Below are 25,208 nucleotides of genomic sequence, written 5' to 3'. Positions count from 1 at the left end.
AGAATCGTTTGTGGTCCCTTTGCGTCGGCTCTTTCCCTTCACTCTGCACATTCACGAGGGGGGTCCCAATTCTCTTTTGCAGTGTGGGCCGGGGGTGAAGTGAAGGGCTGTACGTCGCTCATATGTCCTACTGCATGACACATGGGCCCAGGCAGCTCCATCAGACACAAAGCGCATTGGTTCTTTGTACAACCAAGCAAACAAAATTATGGATCGAAAGCCAATCCGTTTTCATCATCGTCACATCCTTAAAAAATATAATCTTAAGTTTTGAAAGTTTTACTAGTTTATGTTTTCTTAAATTATGTTTTAAGTGTCACTCAGTACATTTATACAAAGACTAAACAGCACCAGAGCGACAAGAGGCACCATAAACAAGAAATCTGTACAATCCAGAACCTCTTTTGGACAGTCCGCCTTTTCATATCAGAGCTGCAAACTGTGGAACTCACTGTCCACTGAAATAAAAAACATTTCTGAGTTGAAAATGTTCAGCTCTAGGGCTAAGAACTGGACGAAAATGAGTCAAAACTGTCTCCACGTGTAAATAAGTCGTATGAGAGTTGGTGAGTGAGAGAAAGTGTGAGTGTTAAATGTATTTTTGTGGCTGATGTGTCTATTTTAAGGGGCAGGTGTTTTAATATATTTTGCATTTTGGTGAAATGTGGAGAAGCTCAACCAGGGACGGAGTTGAGAAATAAACTTTATCTGCATCACATCAGCTGCAATGTTCATGTTGTAACTGTGTCAGATTGTCCCTGTCAAATAAATATATAAATAAATAAATAAACAAACAAACGGAGCAAATCCAGACACACACTTCAAACTGAGGGTGAAATAAACTGTAACGCAACTAACACACACTTTAGTGACATTTATAAAGTTATACCATTGTGTTTTTGTTCATTTTGCACATTAGTCTGATCAAAGTGAAACAGTTGTGGGTCTGTGGTGTAATGAGCTGCTCTGACCCCTGCACACACACAACCCCCTGCACACACACAGTCCACTGCACACACACAGTCCACCTGCACACACACAGTCCACTGCACACACACAGTCCCCTGCACACACACAGTCCCCTGCACACACACAGTCCACTGCACACACACACAGTCCCCTGCACACACACACAGTCCACTGCACACACAGTCCCCTGCACACACACAGTCCCCTGCACACACAGTCCCCTGCACACACACAGTCCACTGCACACACACACAGTCCCCTGCACACACACAGTCCACTGCACACACACACAGTCCCCTGCACACACAGAATCTAAATATGAATCTAGTCTTTTGTCGTTTAACTCATTTAAATATAATTGTGATTCATTGAAGTTTTATTGTTTCTTTACAGTTTGTTTTTATATTTCACATCAGCTCAGGGCTCGTGTTTACAATAGTAGCATGCTAACGATGCTAACGATGCTAACGATGCTAACGATGCTAAGTGCTTCTGTGATTATTTGTTTTTGCTGCAGTGAAACTTACAACAAAAACATTTAGACTGAACAGAGATTTAAAAAGACGAACAGCAGGAACAAAAGTGTGAAAGTGACACAACACTCACTGTGCTGTTAGCAGTTAGCTCATTAGCAGTTAGCTCGTTAGCAGTTAGCCCGTTAGCAGTTAGCTCATTAGCAGTTAGCTCATTAGCAGTTAGCTCGGAGCACAGTCTGCAGAGGACATGATAAATATTAAATCCAGGTGTTTATCTAAATTAATTCTATTTGAATTACACCAAACTGCAGTGAATCCAGAGAAGAAATGATGAAAAGTGTCTGTTTAATAAAAATCACAGAATTAGATTTACTTTTATCAAACACCAGGAAAAATAACGTCTGGAAACTGTGTTTTTATCGGTATCGGACTCGGTCACAGGTCGATGTTTCAGCAGAAGAAAAGAGGTTTGTGTCAACATCAATGTGACACAGAGACACTTTAACCACAGACAGAGACATACACACACTCACCTGTGTCCTCTGTCCCTCTGAGGCGTGTCCTCTGTCCCTCTGAGGTGTCCTCTGTCCCTCTGAGGTGTCCTCTGTCCCTCTGAGGCGTGTCCTCTGTCCCTCTGAGGTGTCCTCTGTCCTCTGAGGTGTGTCCTCTGTCCCTCTGAGGCGTGTCCTCTGTCCCTCTGAGGTGTCCTCTGTCCCTCTGAGGCGTGTCCTCTGTCCCTCTGAGGCGTGTCCTCTGTCCCTCTGAGGTGTCCCTTCTGGTGTACAGTGGGACATATTTCAAGTCTCTGGACTCTTCAAACTTTGTCCTGAACTTTAGATGAACTGAACTTCACTAACTTTTAGTCTTTTAGTTTGTAAAACACTGAAATGTCCCTGTGCCTCAGTGTCCCAGAATGCACCTGGAGGGACGGGTCCTTCGCACAGGAGTAAACGTCTCTGTCCACACCACTGTCCACTGAGTAAAACATGAAGCAGCACAAATTTAACTACGGGAAATAAAACACATCACATGAGGGACATGTGGAATCGTATAAACACCAGAGTCACATTTAGTCAATATAAATGTGTGGGCTCTTGGGGGCCCTCTGGGGGCCCTCTGGGGGCCCTCTGGAGGGACTGGCCCTGGTGAGTGTCCTTCAGGGGGTTCTCTCTTGCTCCTGGTGTAAAGTCTCTGTCCAATCAAATCAAACCTGATAAGATTTGTGATGGTCAGTGAGAAAGAGCCGAGATAAAAATAACAGTGATTTTGTGACGAGGTCAATGATCAGAGACAAACTGTCCCTGGGCTGAGCTGCAGTTTTCAGAAAGTCAAACTTTGATAGAGAAAAAAACAATCCAAGCGCTTAATAAATAAGGAAATGTACAAGTGCAAATGAGCAGCATAAACAAACAATCATAAAAGAGGCTGTAACAGAAACAAAACTGGGCCGAGGACTGACCCATGAGGGACTCCACACACTAAAGCTTCAGAAATGTGTTATTTACAAATAGACAGAGAAAAAAGCTGTTTGTCAAACATGATGCAACCAAATCAGAAAGTTCTACATCTGCCAAACAGTTTAGAGAATCAAATATGGACGACAGATAAATAAGATCAACACTGAGCGACTGTGACGTCACTTTTAACGTCTCGTCCGACTCCAAAAACCTCAGTCACTGCTGCACTGGTTCAGAAACAGCAAAAAGGCTGCAGTTATTCAGTAAATAATTAAAATTGGAAAAAAATATATATATTGTGACAAAGCACAGAGAAGAAACACAGGTCCACCAGACACTGAGGACATGGGACATATGTGTGGGGAATGTTTTTAAAGGACATAGTATGGACATTTTTGACCTTTTAAGTGTATAATTGTCCTCTCATTAAACACACTCCTGGAGTTCAAACTTTATTCCATTAATCCAAAATCATCTTCTCAAAAATGCTCCATTTGTTCATTTAGTCTCATTAGTCTAGTTTATATTATTATATAAACTAGACTCTGCTACGTCTTTTTAATCCCATAAACATCACGACTCTTTTTACTCAAACTGTGATTCACAGGAGACGAGGACGTCGTTAGTTTATTTTTCCGTTGTTCATTTTCACTGCTGACAGAGGAGAATCTCCAACGTCCAAACGTCCAAACGTCCAAACGTCTCACTGGAAACAGAGACGTTTATAAAGTTTCATATTTGTCTAAAATATTTTGAGTTTATATATTCCTGGTTAAAGTCTCGTTTTAATCCTGGTTCATGTCTCGTCCTCACAGAAAACTGGGTTTGTTTTACAATTTAACACAAATACAACAAAATGAGATTTACTGTGGGCACATTGCAGGATAGAGCCAGGCCTCATTTGAGGCTCATTAAATATGAATTCATTTATTTATTTATTCTATTTAAATGAATTATTAATTGATGATATTAAATAAACATAAGTGGTGTTGGCCTTTGTGACTCTGGACCTCAGTCTGCTCTGGACTGAGCTATTGTCTGTTTTAACTGTTGTTGTTGTAAATTATTGGACATAATGTTCGTAATGAAATTAATTAATCTGAGAAACAATAAATATTTAGATTTTTTAAATGTTATTTATCATAATTAACTCACTAAACCAACACTTCTCTTGTTTATATGAGTGAATCTGCAGATCTGTGTCAAACTGAAGCTTCTGCTCCTTTAGCCACAGTCACAGTGTGAGACGTGACCACCAGGTGTCGCTGTATCACTGCGGTTTACTCTGTGACCGCGCACACCTCCCCCTCCAACAGCCACAGAGCGCGCACAGGACGCGCACATTACGCACAGGACGCGCACATTACGCACAGGACGCGCACTGGCCACGCCCCGCTCATGAATAATTGAACAGCTCGTGTGGAGGCAGAGGGAGCAGCTCGTGTCTCCTCCGCGTCAGTCTGAGCTGTTGTCACCGGGAAGTGGAGGAAATGCGCACGGGACATTTCAGCGTTTGTCTTTAACCGGGGGACGAGCATTTTCTGTGATGAATGGACCGAGGGACGAGCGGGACTCCGGACATCTGCTGCTCGTGGTTTTCCTCTGAGAAGGGCCACACTGAAGGGCCACACTGAGGGGCCACACTGAAGGGCCACACTGAAGGGCCACACTGAGGTCGACATCACCGTGACCCTCTGTCCTCGTCCGCCTCCAGACGCCCCTCTGCCGCAGACTCCAGGTGCGTGTGTTTGATTCTGTCCTGGTCCCGAGCGCGCCGTAGTAAAGCGCGTGCACGTGTGGATGTGAGACACGCCTCTATGCGCGCGCGTGGGGTGAGGGTGATCATCTGCGTTCACTGTGGTCCTCATGATGCTCCGTGGATGTGTCTGTGGATGTGTCTGTGGATGTGTCTGTGCGCGCCGCGGTCCGTCCAGCTGCAGGACCGTGTCTCTGGAGCGAGGGCCATGTCTCTGTGATAAAGATAAACACATTTCTGAGGTTTTTGCAGATAAATGTCTTTAAAAACAGACACAGGATCCAGGTTCTCTCTGTTTCATGAGGGAGAACATCTCAGTGACCCTGGGCGTGTATGATCCTGGAGGTTTCACTGTAAACGTTCTCATCTCGTGCTCAGGTCTGACTCCTCTGATGCTTCTCGGCTCCTTCATCCTCATCCTCACTAAACACCGTGAGGAAGAGCGATTGCATTTTCCCGCCCTCCTCTTGCTGTTTTTTTCCTCTCACATTTTCACACGTTTGATTCAAAGTGCTGGTTGTGCCTCTTCTCCCTGGACCGGCGGGTGAGGCACAGTTGTTTTTGGCAGGAAACAGAAATCCTTTGTGTGGAATTGAGAGGATTATCTGTCCATGAGGAATTTGTGTCATTAATCTACAGACGAGCTGCTCAGTCTCATCGATGGGAAGAGGCGTGTGGTTTTGTTTCAGGTGATTTGCAGGTGAGTCGGTCTCAGGAGGTCGTCTTTGTGATGTTGACACACCTGGAGTGCGGCGAATGAGCAGGTCCGAGCTCAAAGAACAGCCCAACGACACCGACAGGACTCCAGACGTGTTTAAAGAGACGATATTTCACTCATCGGTGCTTTATTCTTCGGGTTTTCCTTCTCTGAATTTTGCTGGACGTTTGTGGTCCAGATGGGTGTAATCCCGTGTTAATCTGCTCGTGCGTTCTGGGTTTATCACTCCAGCGATTTACGGACCTCCTGCTACGTCCGTCATTAGTTTAATTAGATCATTCAATGAGCCAGTCGTGCTAATTAAGACAATACCAAACACACGGGCTCAGTGAGTCGCTGCGTTTCCCGCCGGCGCCTCCTGAAAACCTCCGTCCTCAGGTGGGACGGTCCAATCGCGGCCGCCGGTTTGTGTCACATGTTTGTCAGATGTGGAAGTCGTCTCCCCTTGAAAGTTCTCGTATGATTCGGGACAAAATGTAACTTGTTTTCTGTGAGATAAAAGACGGTTTAGTGTTTGGATTGTTGATTCCTGATTGTTGAGTCTCTGATTGGTTAATCCTCCTGTCAATCACGCGCTCTGGAGGGGTGGGATTCCACTCGTCTTTTACAGTTTTGTCAGAGCGTTTGGTTCTGGCTGAATAACTTTGATGCACTTTGTAACGTGTCAGGACTGTTATTGCTTTTCCAAAAATGCTCCACAGTGTGGCATTTATTTATCCCAGCAAATAAACACATGTATGTGACAGAGGGGCGGGGCCAGGATGTGTATTGTACAAATTGTTTTCCAAATACATTTTTTTAAAAAGGTTCACTCGCTTTTGCTAATTTGAAAAAACGTTCCTTGGTTCTTGACTCTTGAATCGCTGTTGCCGGAGAAAAAAATGCAGTGGACTCTGTAAATCGTCGCCTCTGAGCCGTAGCTCGTTCCTGTGTTAGCTTCTTGTTAGCGTAGCTGTTGTGTTTCGTAGCAAAGCTGATATTGTCTCTTTGAAAACCGTGAGTTTCTTGTCATATCAGGCACAGCCTTTGATCAGACTTCAGTGAATAAATATTCTTTGGTCCGCTCTGTCTTAAACACTCGGCGCTCACTGTCCACTTTTCTTTTCTTTGATAAACTCATTTTTGCAGAAGAGAAAAAGAGTAAGACGTGAAAAGGCTCATGTAACTGAAGTGAGCCAGTGTTTTTGGAAAAAGATAAAGGAAAAGTAAATTGAACCATGTTGACCCTCACCTATTTTAATATAATTTGGTCACGTTCGGCGGGCCGGATTTATAAGTCCAACGGGCCATGTGTGGCCCCCGGGCCGTAGTTTGTCCACCCCCTGACAGTAGCACTAGTTAAAGGTCAGGTCTGTGAAGAGGCGACCACATTATTACTATTATTTTTATTTTTTTCAATAAAACCACACACTAAATCCATCAGGACAGCTCTGCCAGCAGCTCTGGACAGCGCCCCCTGCAGCCCAGGGTTAACCAGGGGTCCCTCTGTTTTTGAATGTGCATAAATAACACACATTATCTTTAATTTGCTGCTTAAAAGTTAAATTCAGACGTTTAATAACATAATCCCACAGACTGAATAAACAGATTGTGTCCCACCTGTGAAACTCGACTCTGGACTCAGAAAACTGTGACTTTGGATTAAACGAGTAGAGTGACGTTTGCCTTTTTACATCAGTGAAGGAGCATTTATCAGTGAAGAGCCACGTCGTTCAGTTCTGTCCAGGAGTTGTTGTTTTTTTGTGTTATTGTAGAATCTTTGTGTGTTTCAGTTTTCTGTGCACATCTGTGACACTAAATCTGTGTAAACTCAGCAGACGGTGACACAGAAACAAAATGTGACACGATCTGAACGACTAAAACACGTCATTTATTCTCTCCATAATCAGTGACTGTCAGAGAAATTAAACGTAAGAAAAACGACATTTTCACCGACAAATCCAAGTTACGTCGAAATGATTTAGATTCATTTTCTATTATTTAATGTTTCAATGTTTCGTCCTGGACAGAACTCGATGGATGTGTGTTTTTTCACGGCTGATGTTGAACCCATAGAATCCAGAGCAAACGATGGCAGATATGTAGAGCTAATTTAATTTACTACAAACTGACCCACGCCCTTTTGACCACAAACCTTTAAAAGAGCAGTGTGTCACATTTAGTGCAGTTGTGTCTTTGTATTAAAGTGTTAAAATGAAGCTTTGTGTGACGTTTTATGCATCGAATCGATCAAAACTGAATATCGGCCCAATGGAGCTGTAAGGCCGATCTCTGATACGCTAAACAGTCCAAATATCGGCCCGATATATCAACTGTGTATGGTCTGTCTCTTCTCCTGAGGCTCAAGTGTAAAGAGTCAAAAGTGGACAGTAGGTTACAGTAGGTTACAGTAGGTTACAGTAGGTTACAGTAGGTCACAGTAGGTTACAGTAGGTCCTGGGTAAAACATGACTTCATCATTATCCCTTTGTTTGTTTCTCTACGGGAAGTTTCTCTGGTGGCGCTCGGTTCCTAAACGTGAGCCGTGTCCCGAGCCGCTGCAGGAAGTGAGGATCAGCTTCTCTGGGGAAGTGAGATAAGAGTCTGAGCTACAGGCAGAGCCTCTGCACACGGAAAATGCTCCGTATGCTAATGCTAATGCTAATAACAACACTCCAGCTCAGGTCTACAAACACGGCTAATATCTGCACAAGGCTAGCCTCTGCACACTGCTAACATCTACACGTGGCTAACATCTGCACACGGCTAACATCTGCACACGGCTAACATCTGCACGTGGCTAACATCTGCACGTGGCTAACATCTGCACGTGGCTAACATCTGCACGTGGCTAACATCTGCACGTGGCTAACATCTGCACGTGGCTAACATCTGCACACACTAATATCTGCACATCGCTAATGCTAATAACAAAGTTCACAGTTCTACAAACAGCCCTGTGCACATGCTAACGTGTGCACATGCTAACGTGTGCACATGCTAACGTGTGCACATGCTAACGTGTGCACATGCTAACGCCCCTGTAGCGTCACATCTGCACGTCTCTTTTGTTGTTTTGATTCTGTTTCAAACCTCGGGGAGTTTCTGTTTTATTGCTCCCATCAAGTTTTTGTGCGGGAACAAAAGAGGAACTTCCAGTTAAGCGTTAATGGAAGGAAACAAACCCGTGCGGCGGGCGTATCCCATCATGCTTTGAGTCGTGCACAGGAAGCGGCTCTGATGAACACGGCACATGTGGAGCAGCTCATTTGACTGGATTTACATGTGTTTCTTTCTCTTTTCTAACATATAATTTGCACTTTAGAGCCTCAAAACCAGAGAGACGTGTCTTTATACGAGACGAGAGGACGAGGATCACAAACACACGCGGTTATAGTAAACACACACACGTTCAAACACGCTAAGAGACGCTGATTCTGACTTTACAGCGCTCAAATCTGGAGCAACCACTGGATTAGACTTTGAGCGATGCTGTTAAATATCAAACCTGTGGAGACGTTAGGGTTAAAGTTCGGGTCAGTTTCAGGGATAGAAGAGGCAGAATTAGCTCGTAGCGTAGCATTAGCAAGAGAACAGCAGACAGAGCCGTGACCTGCGAGGACGACGAGACGGTAAAACATGAGTAACAGTTCACAGGCTCGTCGTGAATCAGCTCGTGTACGTCACAGACTCATCATCGCAAAAACAAAAACTGTTTCATCTGTAGATTCATAAAATGTGTTCACTCTTCAGAAACTCGCAGTAAGAGCCGTGTGAGTTTAAGTTTCAGTGTTGTTAGCGCCCCCTTCAGACAGATACGAGGCAGTGTCCAGCAGGAATCTGACCACAACTGAAGAAATGATCGAGTTTAATCTGTAAAGGCAACGACTAAAACAGAAAAAAGAGCTGCTTAAACATAAAATGAGCAGAATCTGTTTATGTTTCTCCCAAACGAGGCCTAAAGTCACATTTCTGTCCCGTTGTGTTTCATTTAGTGGTTTTGTGCGACACTTATAAATGACTTTCAACACGTTCTTGATGCGTTGTTAAGTGAAACTAAACACGAAATCCACTTCTTTGCTCCTAAACTGTGTGCGTGGAGTTTAAATCGCGTTAGATTCTGATTCTAGTCAGTGTTTTTTAGATAAATTTGCAGCTTTCTGATTAAAAACGTGTGAATGTGTAAAGTTTGTGCCGCCTTCAGTCGTCTCTGTGGGTGTTTCTGGCTGCGGGGGGGCGGGGCTTAAAGTGTGGACACCTGTTTGACCAATCACAGTGTTCCTCATACAGTCAGACCCCGCCCCTTTCCTCAAATCCTGCAGGTACGACCCAGTTTTCAGTTTGAAATGCGGCGGTGGGCGGAGTCAACGTGTTCAGTCTCACTTTACCTCCTTCGTTTTCAGGCGATATTTGAATCTAAATAAAATAACTTTGTACATTTGACTCTGGACCAGACCCGGACGACGGAGCGATGACACAGACTTTCATTTTTTGTAAACGTCACCATCCCGTCGTTGTAAGTTTAGACACGTCATGCCTCGTGTTAGCGGAGCCACAGCTGCATCACGGCGGCTCGTCTCCTGCGGTCGTTGTTTTCGTTGTATATTATATAATAAAGAGTTTGTGGGGTCAGATGGAGCGTAACTGAAAGCAGATGGTGTGTGTGTGTGTGTGTGTGTGTGTGTGTGTGTGTGTGTGTGTGTGTGGGGGGGGTGTGTGTGTGTGTGTGCGGCTCAGTCTGTGCTGCTGAGTCACATTTACTGTCTGCGTGGCTCGTCTGACTCACACTTTTCTTTCATTCTTCCTGATTTGTTCATTCTTTGGTCAGGGGAGAATGTCCAGTGTTTTTCAGCTGTGACCTGATTCCAAAGAGTTTGATCATCAGTTTAAGCAGCAGTTTTGTGTTTTTATTGAATCGAGCTCATAAATAATGTGAATGTTTCATCTCCACAGTTTTTGAGTCTGACTTTTCTCTTATTAAACGCACCTAGGATCGTCAAAAGTGTCAAAAATCAGATAATAATCAACTAAATTGGATAGAACTTGATCTTTATAGAACACTTTTATATTTAATTTAATCAAAATGTGGATAAAACTACACGGTATAATAAACAAATACTGTGATTTTGAGTTGAAAATTACATTATTATCTAAAAAAACAGCTTTTTTTCAGTTTCATGTCGGCAAATCTGATCAAAAGTATCAAAAATCTGATAATAATCGATGCTGAAACTTGTATTGAAACTAGATAAATTAAAAAATGTATCACTAAACTGGATAAAACATGATCTTTCTTGAACACTTTTATATTGAATTTGATCAAAACGTGGATAAAACTACACGGTATAATAAACAAATACTGTGATTTTCAGTTGAAAATTACATTATTATCTAAAAAAAAAAAAGAGCTTTTTTCCAGTCGCTTTGACATTAAAATCTAAATTTCATCTTTCAGAGAACAAATCTGATCCATTTTCAAGCCTTAACTCTCACATTAAAACTGTAAAACATTTTTTGCAAACCCTAAAACACCAGGACTCGTGTTATATTCTTAAATATTTAAATACTTAAATACTTAAATATTTAAATACTTAAATACTTAAATACTTAAATACTCAAATACTGCAGACTCTGACCAAAGACTGAGACACAAAGGACAAAACTGGACACAACAGTCACATAAAATAAACAGATTTTATGTTGTGACACAAAAGTTCACGATTTCTGCAGCGAAAATCTGTGTGAATGAAGTTTAATTTTTGTTTAATTTTTGTTTGACACAAGAGTCAAAAACACACACACACACACACACACACACACACACACACACCCACACAAAAACACACACAGGCGTAAATCTGTGGACATGAATGAAACTGAAACATGAGCCTGTTTCTCCAAATGCTCTGGTTTTATCCAAAGAGACTTTATTTTCTTCCTGTTTCTCGTTCAGGACACAAAGCTTCAGTCCAGTGTTTTACTCTGAGGCGTGTTGTTGTGTTGTTGTGTCGTTGTGTTGTTGTTTTTGTGTTTCTTGTTTCGTGTTTCACTGTCACTGAAGCGTCAGTCGAGTGTTTTCAGACGAACTCGACGCAGCTTCAATCTTCAGACTCAATCCGATCATTTCTGCTCATTTGTCGTGAGGATTAACACAGTGACACACATCCTGAGGTCAACACAAGAAATGTGTGCGACGCTTTCACACACGAGGATTAGGCTCAATTTACATCAGAATAAACTTTGGGCGAGGATTAAAAAAATGACAGTTTGGATAATTGTCCTGAAATGTCTTTACACTTTGTTTAATATAAAACGACACAAACACGACTCTGAGGCTGGATGTCTCTTTATTTAAAACTAAAAAACTATTTAAAACAAAAAAATGACTCAGATTAAAGCGTTTTTTTTCATTATGGACATTTGTGTCTCACTGTCTGTCCTGTTGAGACACGTCTGTGTTTTTAAACTGACCCGTGTCCCAGAGTGGAGCAGGGGGCGGGGCTTCACGGGGGCAGGGGGCGGGGCTTCACGGGGGCAGGGGGCGGGGCTTCACGGGGGCAGGGGGCGGGGCTTCACTGGGGCAGGGGGCGGGGCTTCACTGGGGCAGGGGGCGGGGCTTCACTGGGGCAGGGGGCGGGGCTTCACTGGGGCAGGGGGCGGGGCTTCACTGGGGCGTCCTGTGTTGTGTCTGTGACGTGAAGCAGCTTCAGTTTGATTGTGTTTCATTTGTGTGTAGCTGTGTGTTCTTGTGTGTTGTTCTTGTGTGTTGTTGTGTGTTGTTGTGTGTTCTTGTGTGTTGTTGTGTGTTGTTGTTGTTGTGTGTTCTTGTGTGTTGTTGTGTGTTGTTGTTGTTGTGTGTTGTTGTTGTGTGTTCTTGTGTGTTGTTGTGTGTTGTTGTTGTGTGTTTTAATCCTCACACATAATAAACAAAACACAAGTGACAAAAACAGGAAGTGTTGAATTTAAAGACGAGTCACATTTTAAACATGGAAACAGTTTATGTTTTAAAACATTTAACACATTTAAACAAAGTTTAGTGGAACAAACATCAGAGTAAAAGTATCACATGAAAACTGTACTTAAGTCAAAGTATTTAAGTACTTTTTAAAGTGGTACTTTCAGAGTAAAAGTATTCTTAAATGTGGTGATTTTGACAAATGAATCAAAACAGTAAAAATACTTTTGTTTTTCAGTCCAGTTAAAAAATGTAGTGGAGTAGAAAGTACAGATACTGCTCTCAAATGTACTCGAGTAAAAGTACACACTTATACATACAATACTGAAGTACTCAGTCCAGATACACAAATACATGAAGTTCACCAGAGGCAGCGCTGTGTCTGAGAAAAGATCAGGATGTGGAAATGTGAGAGAAGACACGAGACGACTGACTGTGGACACTGTCCACTGTCCTCTGTCCACTGTACTGTCCTCTGTCCTCTGTCCTCATGTCTGAGACTTTCATGTGGGACAAACCTCAAACACTGGATCATTTTCTTAAAGGTTTGTGTCATAAATGTCCAGAGCATCTGTTTAAACGTGAGTCAAACGTCTCTGTCTCTGTGTGGAAATGTCATTTGTGACTAATCTGTCGGTCAGAGGACAGAGGGGACAGAGGGGACAGAGGCTCCACAGTCCTCCCAAAATGTTCAATGACTCCACGTCTCTGACACAGACACAGACAATTTGTGACGTTCAGTTTGGGGGGTGTGGTTTGTGGCGTTGGGGGGTGTGGTTTGTGGTGTTCAGTTTTGGGGGGTGAGTCTGTGCATCAGAGTCTGTGGTGATTTCCTGCTGCACAGGGGTAGTTGAGTTAAAGGTGCAGAGGATCAGAGCGAGACCAGACGAGTCTCAAACACGAGAAAGTGAAGAAAAGTCTAAATGTTTAAAATCTCATTTAAACTGATGTTTTTGTTTTTGACTCATTTAAAACATTTAACAGTTTTATTTTTAACCTCAGTCTTGTGTCTTTTACTCCACATAAAGTGTTTAGTTTGTTCACATTTAAAGAGCTGGTTCTGAAATGATTTAAACTCTGCTCTTTTTTCTGTTTGTGAATGAGTTTAATTTAAGAATCGAGTCTGAATCAGAATGAACCTGACGTCATGATAGAGAGTGTGTGTGTGTGTGTGTGTGTGTCAGAGGGGGTGTGCGTGTGCGTGTCAGCATGTGTGTGGATGTGTGCGTGTGTGTGTGTGTGTGTGTGTGTGTGTGTGTCATAGTGCGTGCGGGGGGGTGTGTGTGTGTGTGTATTGACATTAAAATGTGCAAATGAGAAGGAAGAGGCAGACGGCACCATTTAATCTGCCATCTGCTCACTGGAGTATTGTGCACACACACACACACCTATACACACACACCCCTGCACACACACACACATGCACACACGCACATATATATATATACACACACACATATACATACACACACACACACATATATACACACACCCCTGCACACACACACATGCACCCCCGCACATATATATACACACACACACACACACACATTTCACACACACTTTAGACTCGTGGGACAGACATTCAGACATTTTACATTTTTCATTTTAATTAAAGTTCCTGATCCTGCTCATCTGATGTTTTTGTGTAAATGGATCAGACTCAGATCTTTTTTATATTAAAGTTTCAGATCAGCCTGAGTCTCAGTCCACACGTGTGTGTGACGTCTGGACTGAGTCTCAGTCCACACGTGTGTGTGACGTCTGGACTGACACTTTAGTTTTGTTCATTTCAGTGAATCTCATGTTTCAGTTGGATAAATGTTAAATTCTGTTCTGTGGTTTAATGTTTAAACTTCACGGCGACTGGACGACTCATTTTACAGATGAAAAATCCTGCTTCTTTTTTCTACTTTAGATTTTTGATGAAGTTTGTGATGTCACTTCCTGTTGGACAAAGGTCACAGCAGCTTTAATATTAACAACAGCCAAATGATAATTATGATTTGATACATAAAAATGATCACAGGATATTTATTTAGTTAAATGTTTTGTGTTTCTTTGGTGAAACTCGTCCTGTGTTTTTTGGAGATTTAAAAACTCACCTCTATTTCCTCTGGTCTCCATCTTTTTGTTTTCTTCTTTTCTTCATAAACTGAAACTTAATTGATGTAAAACTGAGACAAATATTTACCTCAGTCCCACCAAAACAAGTCTGAAAGAGTAAAAGGAAAAGTAAAAGATTCATATTTAACAAAATCACATTGAGGAACAAAACGATTCATTGATGAACTGGACAGAAAATGACACACACCAGTTTCACAACACACACTTTACAAACACACACTTTACAAACACACACTTTACAAACACACACTTTACAACACACACTTTACAAACACACACTTTACAAACACACACTTTACAAACACACTTTACAAACACACACTTTACAAACACACACTTTACAAACACACACTTTACAACACACACACTTTACAAACACACTTTACAACACACACTTTACAACACACACTTTACAACCACACACTTTACAACACACACTTTACAACACACACTTTACAAACACACACTTTACAAACACACACTTTACAAACACACACTTTACAAACACACACTTTACAAACACACTTTACAACACACACTTTACAACACACACTTTACAACCACACACTTTACAACACACACTTTACAAACACACACTTTACAAACACACACTTTACAAACACACACTTTACAAACACACACTTTACAAACACACACTTTACAACACACACACTTTACAAACACACACTTTACAACACACACACTTTACAAACACACTTTACAACACACACTTTACAACACACACTTTACAACACACACTTTACAAACACACACTTTACAAACACACTTTACAAACACACACCATAAACTCTATATTCCACGATTCTCTCAAAATAATATAAATAAATTAAAAAAAATAAATATATATATAAATATAATAAAAAGCTTCAGTTCACTTCACGACGCAGTGACATTTTAGATTCATGTTTGACGCTTTTCACCTCGGCGGCGTTTCAAAGACGAAACTCAGGGGACAGGCTCAGGGGACAGGCTCAGGGGACAGGCTCAGGGGACAGGCTGAGGGGACAGGCTCAGGGGACAGGCTCAGGGGACAGGCTCAGGGGACACTCAGGACAGTCTGTATCTGCTGGATCAAACCATGGACCTTTTTGTCTTTCATAAATCTCCAGGTTTCACATTTACATCATTATTTATAGTTTTTTTTGACACGTGACAAACGTTTTGGACAAAGACTCAGGATTTGTCTCATGTAGTTTGTGAAAAAGACTCATGTGGATGTCCTCTGATTTAGGCCCTGGGACAAACTTCACTCAGTTAATAAGTCTGAGACAAGACTGTAGTTTGACGTATATCTCTGTAGGACAATCTCTGTGGGACACTCTTTGGACGATGTCTCGCTCCTTGGACGATGTCTCGCTCTGTGGACGATGTCTCGCTCTGTGGACGATGTCTCGCTCTTTTAGCTTCTGTTGTGACATAATTTGGTTTTATAGGTGATTTAGTTTAGCCATCCATTTTCTTCCGCTTATCCGGGGCCGGGTCGCGGGGGCAGTTTATTTATTATATATTTATTTATATTTTATTTAAGGCTCATAAACATTTTACTCAAACTAAAGCCGCACTCGCCCTTTGGTCCATGATGTTTTTGGGGCTCGGTTCATTTTCATTTCAGTCTGATGGTGTTTTTAAGAGCAGGGTGGAGCAGTTTGTTCTTTCTTTCTTGTATTTTCCAGCTGGACTGTGTAGAAAAGTCCTTTTTGTGAATTGTTGTTTATATTTAACACGTTCCACAGTCGACCCCGTGGCGCCGCTGCAGATGGACGTGGTCACCTGACTCTCGATGCTCATTAATGGATTGCTAAGCAACAGCAGCCGGTTGCTTAGCAATGGCATCGGCGCCGGGTGTGCTCTGAAGTCACGGTGTAGTCGCGGGTGGAGGAGAGGGGGATGGTGCTCTGAGAGAAGAGACACACACACAAATGAGACATTCTGCAGAGTCAGCTCATAAACGTGTGGAGCGTCGAGCGACCTACAAAGAGGACAGGCTGAGGGGACAGGCTGAGGGGACAGGCTGAGGGGACAGGCTGAGGGGACAGGCTGGGGGGACAGGCTGGGGGGACAGGCTGAGGGGACAGGCTGGGGGGACAGGCTCATAAACGTGTGGAGCGTCGAGCGACCGCGGCGTCAGACGCTTCACACGCCACAGACACTGAGCTGGACGGGACTCCAGCTGAGGCTCCGAGAGCCGCTCACTGCTCCTCCTCCTGCTCCTCCTGCTCCTCCTGCTGCTCCTCCTGCTCCTGCAGAGACTCGGCCTGTGGAGTCTGAAATGCTTCTTGTATAAAACACCTTTAAGTTGGACTCAGGAATAATGAGGGACATTATTTTAAACGTCTGTGTTTTTATTGCTCAGTGTTTGTGGAAACCAGGGTCTGAAAAAAACATCAATTATACAAACTCATGTCCATTTAGACCATGTGTCAAACTCAAGGCCCGTGGGCAAAATGTGGCCCTCCAAATCATTTAATGTGGCCCTGAACAGAGTAAATTAAAGGTATGATGGTCTTAAAATGTCATTCTGTTACACAGCCACATTTTTACATCTATGCAAATGAATAACAATATTTATAACTTCAATAAGTAATAAATGCAGAAACAGTTAATTAAAAGTAAAAAAAAGTAATTAAATTTATTTTACATCTGGCCCTTTGAGGACAGACATTTTGCTGATGTGGCCCTGAGTGAAAATGTGACGCCCGTGATATGGACCAACACCAACATATGAAACTAATAAACTGATTTAACTTTGGACATGGACACATTTCCAGGACAGTAGATGTCACAGTTTGGACACATTAAAAAAGTGAAGCTGCACAAAATGAGACAAACTTTATGTCTGTAAACTCTGAGGAAGGAACGTCTGATCATAAACTACAGAAACACAGAGACATTCTGCACAGACAAAGGGACAAAGGAGACATTTGTTAGAAACTTGTCACTGATTAGAAAAGTTAAATATAATTTAAGGTTAAATATAATTCAACAAATATATAATAATAATAATAATATATTTACTGACACAAGCTGCTGTTGGTCTTGTGTTTTCAGACTTAACTCCAACAGTTTTGATCACACTGGTTTTGTCCAGGACAGACGTCAGGACAGAGACACTTTGTCCAGGTCAGAGACACTTTGTCCAGGTCAGAGACACTTTGTCCAGGTCAGAGACACTTTGTCCAGGTCAGAGGACTGATGTTGTGGTCATTTTGAGCTGTGACCTTCAGACTGTGGTGATGTTTTCCTCCATCATCCAGATCAGGACAAAAATACTGAAATATCAAAATATGATATTGTGTAAATACTTGACACAGTATAAATACACAAATATATACATAAATACCTGCACTACTGTGTAAATATATGGCCAAGAGCGTATTTTGTGTATTTCACCAAATGATTCAGTCTCAGCTCTACTGTGACTCGTTTAGAGGAAAGAGACTCGTTTATGCAAAACATTTGACATTTGATTCACTGTTTTGATTAAAACAGAAGTATTTCTTGCGTATGTCGTGTTTTAACAGACTTTTACTCTCAGTTGTTTTAGTCGATGTGTTTCGCTCCTTCAGAGTCGTTAAACTGCACATGTCTCTGTGTAAATGTGGAGCTCGTATAAACTGTCACATGGAACAGTCTGATGTGTTTTTATCGCTGGTAAAATCACAAAACAAAATGCACTTTGTTCTGTTTATTCATCTTCAATAAACAGAAGATAAATGCAACATGAGACTGAGCTCCCGAAAGTCTATTTTTCACTGAATCATATTGAATCAATTTGAAATGTATTGTGTGGAATAGAAAGTGCATTACATCGAGATTGAGAGTATCGTATCGTATCGTACCTTAATGATGCCCAGCCCTAGTTAAAACTGACCAACGCTGACTCAGACTTTATTTTTGTTGCTTCCTGGGACGGGATCTTTAGTCGCAGGGTCATCGTCTCCGTCCCACTAAAAGAATCTGACACAGAATCAAACTCTGCTCCACAACTTCATCAAAGACACATTCACCTGAGACTTTGGACACAACAGGGACAAAAAAACACCTCCTGATTCAACGTTTATGAAGTCGTCCTCCAGAGGGTCACACGCTCACACACAAATAATCGTCTTCCACAAAAGCAAACACACCGTGGATTCCTCGTTTCTTTTCACTGTTGAGGAAACATGGCTGAATATTTAGTCCCTTTGTCTCTAGATCAGTGTGTGTCCTTCATGTTTAACTGTTACGCACAATGTGGTTTAACTCTGGAGCTGTTATTAACTTAAAGAGTTATTTTTCCCATAGTTTCCAGTTTCATTATCAGCTCAAAAGGCCGAGACCATGTCCAGACTAAGACCACGTTTATTCATCTTATTCATTTGTTTATGGACAGTAGAAGCTAAATTTTCACTCCTAATTCTGTCTTAACTGTCCAACATCAGACACAGAGGGAGAAGTTGTGTAGAGCCGTTGGTTCGAGGCCTCGGTGCCTGGTGAGCTCCACTTTTACCTGGTGTGTTTAGCTCCTTTAGACACGTTTCCACAGACCTTTTCCTGGACGTCTGTGACTGAAGCTGCTGCTCTGGTGCGTCCACATGAACTCGACCACATGAACTTCTTTTTTCTCAGAGCCCAGAACAATAACTAAGTGTGACCCACAGTCTGCTCTGCTGTTTGTTCTGCTGTTTCTTTATGTGACTGTGACTCTTTCCTTTATTGAACAAAGTCTTTCATTGACCTGGATGATTCTTTTTGTCGTTTGAAACAAGCTGAGATCCTTCTTTACTGTTTTTACCCCTGAGTATCCTCTTTCCACATCCTGATTGTACGAGCATCTCTGTTTTTTTTTGCGTTTTGTGTTGTGTTTGTGTTTTGTGACAGTGGTTCTCGTGAAACGGCAGAGGAGAGTAGAAGTGGATATTGTCTCTGACGGTGAACCTCAGGACTCAGGTAGAATTTGCCTGATGCAGGATTTAAGTGAAAAACGCTGTGCAGCCCTGGACACAGCAGGACGTCTGGACACAGCAGGACGTCTGGACACTGAGACATAAAGAGACGGGCTGTGGTCCTGAGTCAGAGCTTTTACCTAAAGAAAAGAGACTCCACTTCAGCCCCACACACTCTTATTAAAAAGTGTTTCATCCAGATCAACCAAAGTTTAGATCGTGATGCGTCGTTCTTTCAATTTTTTGTCACATTTCTCATCAGACGCCACGTTAAAGTTTTATTGAACACACTCCAAATGATCTGAGGCCTCCCTGAAACTGTCTCCAGCCCCGTGGGACTCCAGACCTCCAGGTTTGGAAACAACTGCTGAGACTCAACCACAGACCACAGTGACAGCTCTGACACGAGTCGAACCCAAACTCTCACAGATTTCACTCTGATCTCATGTTAATCGTGAACATTAGTCCGTTTTATTGACAAAATAAACCAGCTGGATAAATATACTGCGTCTTTTTGTCACATTTTCTAGAATCCAATCGAACAAACACCATATTTTCCAGAATGGTTTTGCGTTTCACCGCCTTCACCCTTTAATTACAGCTCTCGTTCAAATGTTCCACTTGTAGCTTCTTTACGAGGCCCAACAGTGACTTTAGCCTGAAGCTGCCGAAGACGACTGTGAAACGCTCAGACAAACGAGACACGGATTAGTCCTTCTGCTCGTAAAACGCCAGCGGCACTTGAGGGGAAAACGTCTTACACTTTGTACTCTTTGTTGCTTTTATACGGCGCTGTGACGAGTCCACGATAAGAATGATCAGGAACAATCGGCCGCCTGTGCTGGAAAACGAGGAATCTGACCCCGCGCCAGGTCAAGAACAGTAACAGTGAGAAAATAACCCCGTGACCTCGTACAGTGTCATCATGTGATCAAAACGAGCATCAGATCAGACTCAAAGTTTGTGACGCTGGGTTAAACGTTTTGTATTTATCACAGTTCATGTTTTTCATCAGATCATGTGACTTTTGGTTGAGCTGCTGCTTCTTTGAGGTGATGACAGATAAACGCACGACTTTTTAAACTTTCCGCTCACGTGTGATTTGGTTTGACCGGTGTCGTCGCTGCTTCGTGACCCGGACTTGTGCGTTTCATAAGAGCCACAAATTTAACCTCTTGAAATAATAAACTTTGCAGGGTGTGAGTAAAAATCAGTTTAATCCACTGCCGAGCGTCTTTTGATTAATAAAACTCCTGACTTTACGCTCGTCTGTGACCGCACGTCGAGCTCCACTGACCCCTCGCTGTTCGTTTACTCGCCGCATTCCTGTCCAGCGCAGATGAAGCGAATCCCCCCGCGTGGATTTGTCCAAACCTTCAGGCGTCCTCATGTTTTTGCGTCGTTTCTTAATCCTGAGGTCGTCGTGTTCTGACCCACAGCGCCTGAGGTTTGGGGTTCAGTAAAAGCAGAAGTTCTAACGGAACAGCTCATTCTTAAAAGGAAATGAAGCAGATTTTGAAAAACTTATGGTGTTTTTTTGTTTTGTTTTTGTTTTCAGAAGTGTCCAGCCATGTTCCGAAACAGTCTGAAGATGCTCCTGGGAGGCAGAGGGCGCAAGAGCACGACCAGCGGTGAGTTGGTGCAGTTCAGTCAAGTACATTTGTTTATTAAATGTGTTATTAGCTTAATATTTTATGATACGTCTTTGACATGAGCACTTTGTATTGAACGTCACGTCATCGTCACATTTTAAACATCTGCTCAGTCTTTTTTTTGTGATTCTCAGGCGGCAGCAGCATCGATTCTGACGGATCGGACGCCAGAATAATCGAGGGATTCACTCGGTCACTGCCGTCGTCTCCTCTGCTCAATCTTCGACTGACCAAGAGACCAGGTGAGAGGAGCACAGGGAGCGACGATGCGACGATGCAGCGAAAAATCGGACGCATCAGAAGCGTCTCAAGGTTGAACTGAACGTGTTTGGATTAAGAATTCTGACCTTTTGCCCACATCATTTATCCAAATTTCTTAGAGCATATCGGTTTATCGTGAGGGTCACGTTCTAAAAATACAACAGCAACAGACGAAATCCACAAAGTATCAGCTTTATTTTAATTATTCTCTGTTTTTGTCTGTAAAACCCCTCACCACACACTTTATACACTTTTCTCACACAGGCGTTAACATTTTCTCACATTTCTCTCTCGTTTAAACTCTCTCAAAGTTCAAACCTTCGTAGGCGTCTTTGTCGGTGCAGAACGTTTCATCGACATTGTGGGTTTTGTCTACAGTCCAACAGCCAATCAGGACGCACGACACAATGGTCTACAGTCCAACAGCCAATCAGGACGCACGACACAATGGTCTACAGTCCAACAGCCAATCAGGACGCACGACACAATGGTCTACAGTCCAACAGCCAATCAGGACGCACGACACAATGGTCTACAGTCCAACAGCCAATCAGGACGCACGACACAATGGTCTACAGTCCAACAGCCAATCAGGACGCATGACACAATGCACGTTCAGACGCTGTAAAAAAAACATGTAAAATTGCACAAAAAAATCTGTGAAAGGTGAACTTATAAGTGCATCCGTACATTTACTCATTAATGTAAAAATAGTTTAAGAAATTTCAGAGTTTATTAAATTGTTTTGTTTTTTTCTAAATCAAAACTCTCCACAGAGTCGTCCTGTTTTCTCGGTCGCACTCGTTTGATCTGTTGTGTGGCACTTAAACAGAGAGATGCACAAATGTAACCTAAGCCTCTGGTAACTCCACAGCTCCTCCTCTTCCTCCTCCTCTTCCTCCTCCTCCTCCTCTTCCTCCTCCCCGGGGCTGAGCTGACACACTTCTCCTAAACATTAACATGTGCCGTCTCTCCCTGGGTCTCCCCTGTCGCTTCCTCTGTCAAAACACTCGTCGTAACGTGGGGCCCGGGTCGTTCTCCTGACACGTCGCAGCTTTAACTCTGATTATGAAAAACAAACTCGTGTTTCTGTTCTGCTTCATCGATGAGCAAAGATTAAAGATTAAGACAAGCAGATTATTTAGTAACGTCTGGTGAAAGCGCGGCGAGTTCTCCAAAGTGTTGAGGACTAAATAACTTTTTTTTTTTTCCTTCACACTGTGTCAAACGATGCAGAACTGACCCGACGATCCGAAGCTTCTCGAGTGTCTCTGCTCTGAAAAACAAAAAACAGTGCATTTACGATTCAAATAAAGTCACGAGCGGCTCAGTCAAACCAACAAAAACTTCATTTGAGTTTCTGCAGATAAACTTTACTGTTCCTCCAAGTATTTGTTCCAGATTCTTGCTCTGCTGACCTCCTCCAGTCCTCAGTTTCTAGGTAAACTTTTCCTCGAGTGCCTCCTGGAGCAGATCACACGTCGTAGCTCCTCCTCCTCTCGCTGCATGTGTGTGTGTGTGTGTGTGTAGGGCCGTGGGGTTGGAGGAGGGGACTTTTGATTTGCGGTGCAGTCAGACGAGGGAGGTCGCCTTTCAGCCCAGATATGGTGGTCCTGCTGTTGAGACAAAAACTTTCTGAATCCTCTGGACTTTTTCTTCTCGCTCTTTGGACTCGATTGCGCAGGATCTTTGGAGAAAAACGACACTTTTAGAACATGCACGGTTGTTTGTTTTAAACTTCTCTGTGAGTGACGGAGGATTTGTGGCTGAGAGGAGCTACATCATCTGTCTGCTGTGAGTTGTGGTCAGTTTTTCAGTTTTTTTCCTGCGAGTCCTGGACAGTTTCGGGCTGTTTCTTTGTAAAGCTGCTTTGCTGTAGCTCCCACTGCATCTTATCTTATTTTTTTCCCCTTTTTTTGGAGGATTTTTCTTGCCTTATCACATTCCTGGCTCCCTAATCTACTCCCCTGATCCTTTGTACCTTTCAAAAAAAAAAGGAGGAGCTTTGGACCAGAAGAAGAAAACTGGAAAACATCGGTTGGACTTGTATTTATCGACCAAAATACCAAAACTTACCAAAAACTGCATACAATGAGTTCTCTTTAACTCCGCCTACTACTCCCCCCCAAAAAAACTTCACTTCTTGGCTGCTAGCTAGCCAAAATGGACTGCACGGCGACGATTTTAAAGGCTTGCGCTCGCTCTAGAATCAAACTGCGCCGCCCGGATTGTTCCACGCGTCGCCAGCGGAGACGGGAGGACGACTGCGGATGCTGCGGCGACGTGATGGCGGCGCACGTGGTCGGCCATGTTTGTTCGCTCCTGCAGTGTCTCCTGTTCTACGTGTGCTGCTGTCTGTCGCACGACGAGAGTCCGGATCTGCGCCGGGATTGGCTGGAGTGCGGCGGGAATGTGACGGCGAGAGGACGACAAGGAAGGACGGAGCAGGAAGGTGGGAATGATGTAAATGATTGTTACAGGTGTGAGACGAGTCAAAGCCCCCGACGACCTCGTTTACAAAGTGAAACGGGAGCAGCTTAAAGGAGAATTTTGAAAACTTGTAATACCAACTCCAGTCACACGAGGGCAGTGCAGACGTTCTCTCATGTTCCTGTGAGTGTGTTGGTCGAGGTAAACGTCAAAATTCCAGCTGCATCTGACACAACTGTTTTATGAGACACATTTTTATGACTAAGTTTGCGCTGGTCCCTCGTTTATGTCGGGGTCACGTTAAAAAATAATCCATGAAGTATCAGCTTTATTTTTACATTATTCTCTGTTTTTGTCTGTCAAACCCCTCACCACACACTTTATACACTTTTCTCACACAGGCGTTAACATTTTCTCACATTTCTCTCTCGTTTAAACTCTCTCAAAGTTCAAACCTTCGTAGGCGTCTTTGTCGGTGCAGAACGTTTCATCGACATTGTGGGTTTTGTCGGGGAGAAAACAAATCGCAAACGTACAGCACTTCAGAGTCACACTGAGATCCAACGTTTATGTAAATTTGTCTGAACACATTCTGTACTGGACAGGAGACACGGCACGGAGGAGACTGATGGACAATGGTCTACAGTCCAACAGCCAATCAGGACGCACGACACAATGGTCTACAGTCCAACAGCCAATCAGGACGCACGACACAATGGTCTACAGTCCAACAGCCAATCAGGACGCACGACACAATGGTCTACAGTCCAACAGCCAATCAGGACGCACAACACAATGGTCTACAGTCCAACAGCCAATCAGGACGCACGACACAATGGTCTACAGTCCAACAGCCAATCAGGACGCACGACACAATGGTCTACAGTCCAACAGCCAATCAGGACGCACGACACAATGGTCTACAGTCCAACAGCCAATCAGGACGCACGACACAATGGTCTACAGTCCAACAGCCAATCAGGACGCACGACACAATGGTCTACAGTCCAACAGCCAATCAGGACGCACGACACAATGCACGTTCATACACTGTAAAAACACATGTAAAACTGAAAAAAAAAAAAAAAAGCAAAACCCAAGACCATGAAAGATGTAGATTTCCTTCACACAATGGTTAGTTTATTGCTTATGTTTTGATAATAACATAATTGTAAAGGATGCCCTTCCAAATGAGGCTCCTGAGAAACAAGAGGACGTCGTGTTTCAATTCAATTCAATTCAATTCAATTTTTATTTTTCACAATGGTCAAAGTTTAGTAAGGCACATACACACATACACACACGTAGCAACATACTATCTACAATTCTGCGTTTATATGCTACATATGGAAGTGTCTATCGTTCACCTATTCCCAATTGACCCTGTGAAAAACATGGAACCCCCAAGAAGCTGTAAAGCTTATGTAATGGGGTCCATCACCCTGTGCGCAACACCCAATGATGGCTTGGCAAGTATTCCTT

At 43.0% G+C, this 25,208-nt stretch overlaps 1 protein-coding gene across 1 annotated transcript in view; it reads left to right on the top strand.

Annotated features, from left to right (window-relative positions):
- The first annotated feature begins 4,323 nt into the window (after nt 1-4,323).
- The window catches only part of tanc2a (tetratricopeptide repeat, ankyrin repeat and coiled-coil containing 2a), a 47,135-nt gene continuing 26,250 nt past the window's right edge, over nt 4,324-25,208 (top strand). The window contains exons 1-3 of the mRNA XM_055223463.1: nt 4,324-4,640; nt 20,942-21,014; nt 21,170-21,277. Of these exons, the coding sequence (XP_055079438.1) occupies nt 20,954-21,014; nt 21,170-21,277 (169 nt within the window). The 5' untranslated portion in view covers nt 4,324-4,640; nt 20,942-20,953. The remainder of the gene's footprint in view (nt 4,641-20,941; nt 21,015-21,169; nt 21,278-25,208) is intronic.

Source organism: Periophthalmus magnuspinnatus, chromosome 8 (assembly GCF_009829125.3).
Source record: "Periophthalmus magnuspinnatus isolate fPerMag1 chromosome 8, fPerMag1.2.pri, whole genome shotgun sequence".
Taxonomy (NCBI): Eukaryota; Metazoa; Chordata; class Actinopteri; order Gobiiformes; family Gobiidae; genus Periophthalmus; species Periophthalmus magnuspinnatus.
Note: the sequence above shows the minus strand (reverse complement) of the source record. Positions and strands in the feature narration are given on the sequence as shown.